Here is a 2,267-nt window from a genome sequence, read left to right as displayed (position 1 = left end):
GCGCTCGACCATGGCAGGTACCGGGACAGGGTGATGGGGCCATGGGAAGCCTTGGAAGGGGGACAGGGAGGTCACCACCTCCTCTTCTTGCAGCCTGCGGCGTGGATTCCAGGTGTACAAGCAGGTCTGCTCCGCCTGCCACAGCATGGAGTACCTGGCCTTCCGCAACCTCATCGGCGTCACCCACACGGAGGAGGAGGCCAAGGCTCTGGCCGAGGAGGTGAGGCCCACCGGGACGGTCCCACCACCATCACCGTGTCCTGGGGCCCCAGCTCAGGGCTCTTCTCCCCACGCAGGTGGAGGTGCAGGACGGCCCAGATGAGAACGGGGAGATGTTCATGCGGCCCGGCAAGATCTCTGACTATTTCCCCAAGCCCTACCCCAACGCCGAAGCAGCACGAGCTGCTAACAATGGGGCGCTGCCCCCCGACCTCAGCTACATCGTCAATGCCCGGTAACACGCATGGGAGAGGGGGCGATTGGAGGGTGTCGGACCCATGTGGCACTCAGGGTCCCTGGCCCCGCTGCTCCAAGGGTGTCTGAGTGCCTGGCTGGTTCCCTCCACAGGCATGGGGGCGAGGATTATGTGTTCTCCCTCCTCACTGGCTACTGTGACCCCCCGGCCGGTGTGACGGTGCGGGAGGGGCTGCATTACAACCCCTACTTCCCGGGCCAGGCCATTGGCATGGCCCCCCCCATCTACAATGAAATCCTGGAGTTTGATGATGGTAAGAAGGGACAAGGGCCGACACGGTGCCAGTCCACAGGGGTGCTGGTTCCCGGGTGCTCAGTCCCCCTTTGTCCTGCCCAGGCACCCCAGCCACCATGTCACAGATTGCCAAGGACATCTGCACCTTCCTGCGGTGGGCAGCGGAGCCAGAGCACGACCACCGCAAACGGATGGGCTTGAAGGTGGGTGCTGACCCGGGGGGGACCCCAAACTGCCCCCCACACTGCACACGGCCCCACACTGGCAGGGGGGTGCTTGGTGGGATAGAGCTTGACTCCTTCTCCCCCCCCAGATGTTGATGATCTCGGGGCTCCTGACCTCCCTTCTCTTCTACTTGAAACGCCACAAATGGTCTGTACTGAAGAGCAGGAAAATGGTTTACCGGCCCCCCAAATAGGGGGGGGCAGTGGGGTGCCCCCCACCCCAGCAGCAATGCCTGGGCCACGCACAACCCCTGGGCTGTGGTGGGGGGCACAGCCCTCAGTGCCTGCCCCCACTATGGCTCCTTATTTAACATCATCCTCAGCCCCCCTGGCTGCTGGCACCTGTGTTTGGAGGGGCTGGGGGCATGGAAATAAAATCTCGGTGTTTCAGGCGAAAGTATGGTGTGGTCTACCCATACCGTGATGTCTGCCTGTGGTGGGGGTTTAGCAGGGGGGTCTGTGTGTGCTGTGGTGTCTGGCTGTGGGGGGGTTGGGGGCTCTGCTGCAGTCCCTCAGCAGCATCTAGTGGGCTCATACCAGGACTGACCCCACTCTCCCCATTGTAAGGGCACATCTCAGCAGCGTGGGTAGCATGGCTGGGGCACACGGGTGGCTTTATTGGGACACGCAGCATTGTGGACCATGCTGCTCTTCACTGCTGGGGCTCCACTACTGGCAGAGCCCCCCCCCACATCCTGGCATTGGGCTCCACCGCATCTTCTGGCCCCATGTCCATCCTCTCCTTCCCTGGCTGCTTCACGTGGCTCTCCCTGGTGAGAGATGCACAAACAGCTCCAGGCTGTGCTCCGGCTGCAGGGCTGGCACTGATCCTGGCTGGGCCAGCCCTTGGTGAGGGGCTCCCAGCCCTGTTTGCTTCCAGTGTGTCCTGGACCCTGGGCCAATCTGGGACTCAGTGGCAGTTCTGGCAGCGGGGGTGGCACCTCTGCCCATTGACATTGCAGCGACATCCACCACTGGTGTCCCCAGGACCCTGGGGATGGAAGAGCATGGTCAAGGTGGGAGATCACCTCGGGGCCAGCTATGCTGCTGCAGGACCAAGCCAGAGCTTGGTCCTGCAGGGCCACCCATTCTCCACCCTGCCTCTGGGGATCAGGGAATCCCTCTTGTGCCCCTCCTCCCCCCCCCAAGATGGCTCACCCCAACCCCATCTGTTTCCCCCCCCCCCTTCCTGTGGGAACTGAGGGATCCCTCCTGCCCCCCTTGGCCAGCTCACCCCGGGCCCCCAGCGTGGCCCCTTGGTCACCCAGCAGATCTCGGTCTGGCAGACAGTGCAGCGGATCCAGTCGCATCCGGCCTTCTTCTGGACAATGATT

General features: G+C 63.2%; 2 protein-coding genes across 2 annotated transcripts in view; one reads left to right on the top strand and one right to left on the bottom strand.

Annotated features, from left to right (window-relative positions):
* The window catches only part of LOC104393641 (cytochrome c1, heme protein, mitochondrial), a 4,112-nt gene extending 2,985 nt beyond the window's left edge, over nucleotides 1-1,127 (top strand). Inside the window, exons 2-6 of the mRNA XM_010003151.1 lie at nucleotides 94-220; nucleotides 297-454; nucleotides 568-728; nucleotides 812-912; nucleotides 1,023-1,127. Coding sequence (XP_010001453.1) covers nucleotides 94-220; nucleotides 297-454; nucleotides 568-728; nucleotides 812-912; nucleotides 1,023-1,127 — 652 coding nt within the window. The remainder of the gene's footprint in view (nucleotides 1-93; nucleotides 221-296; nucleotides 455-567; nucleotides 729-811; nucleotides 913-1,022) is intronic.
* Nucleotides 1,128-1,843: 716 nt separating this feature from the next.
* SHARPIN (SHANK-associated RH domain interactor) overlaps nucleotides 1,844-2,267 on the bottom strand; it is a 33,422-nt gene continuing 32,998 nt past the window's right edge. The window contains exon 14 of the mRNA XM_010003150.1: nucleotides 1,844-1,924. Coding sequence (XP_010001452.1) covers nucleotides 1,844-1,924 — 81 coding nt within the window. The remainder of the gene's footprint in view (nucleotides 1,925-2,267) is intronic.

Source organism: Chaetura pelagica, unplaced genomic scaffold (assembly GCF_000747805.2).
Source record: "Chaetura pelagica isolate M959 unplaced genomic scaffold, ChaPel_1.0 scaffold828, whole genome shotgun sequence".
NCBI classification, from domain to species: Eukaryota; Metazoa; Chordata; class Aves; order Apodiformes; family Apodidae; genus Chaetura; species Chaetura pelagica.
This window is presented reverse-complemented; position numbering and strand designations above follow the sequence as displayed.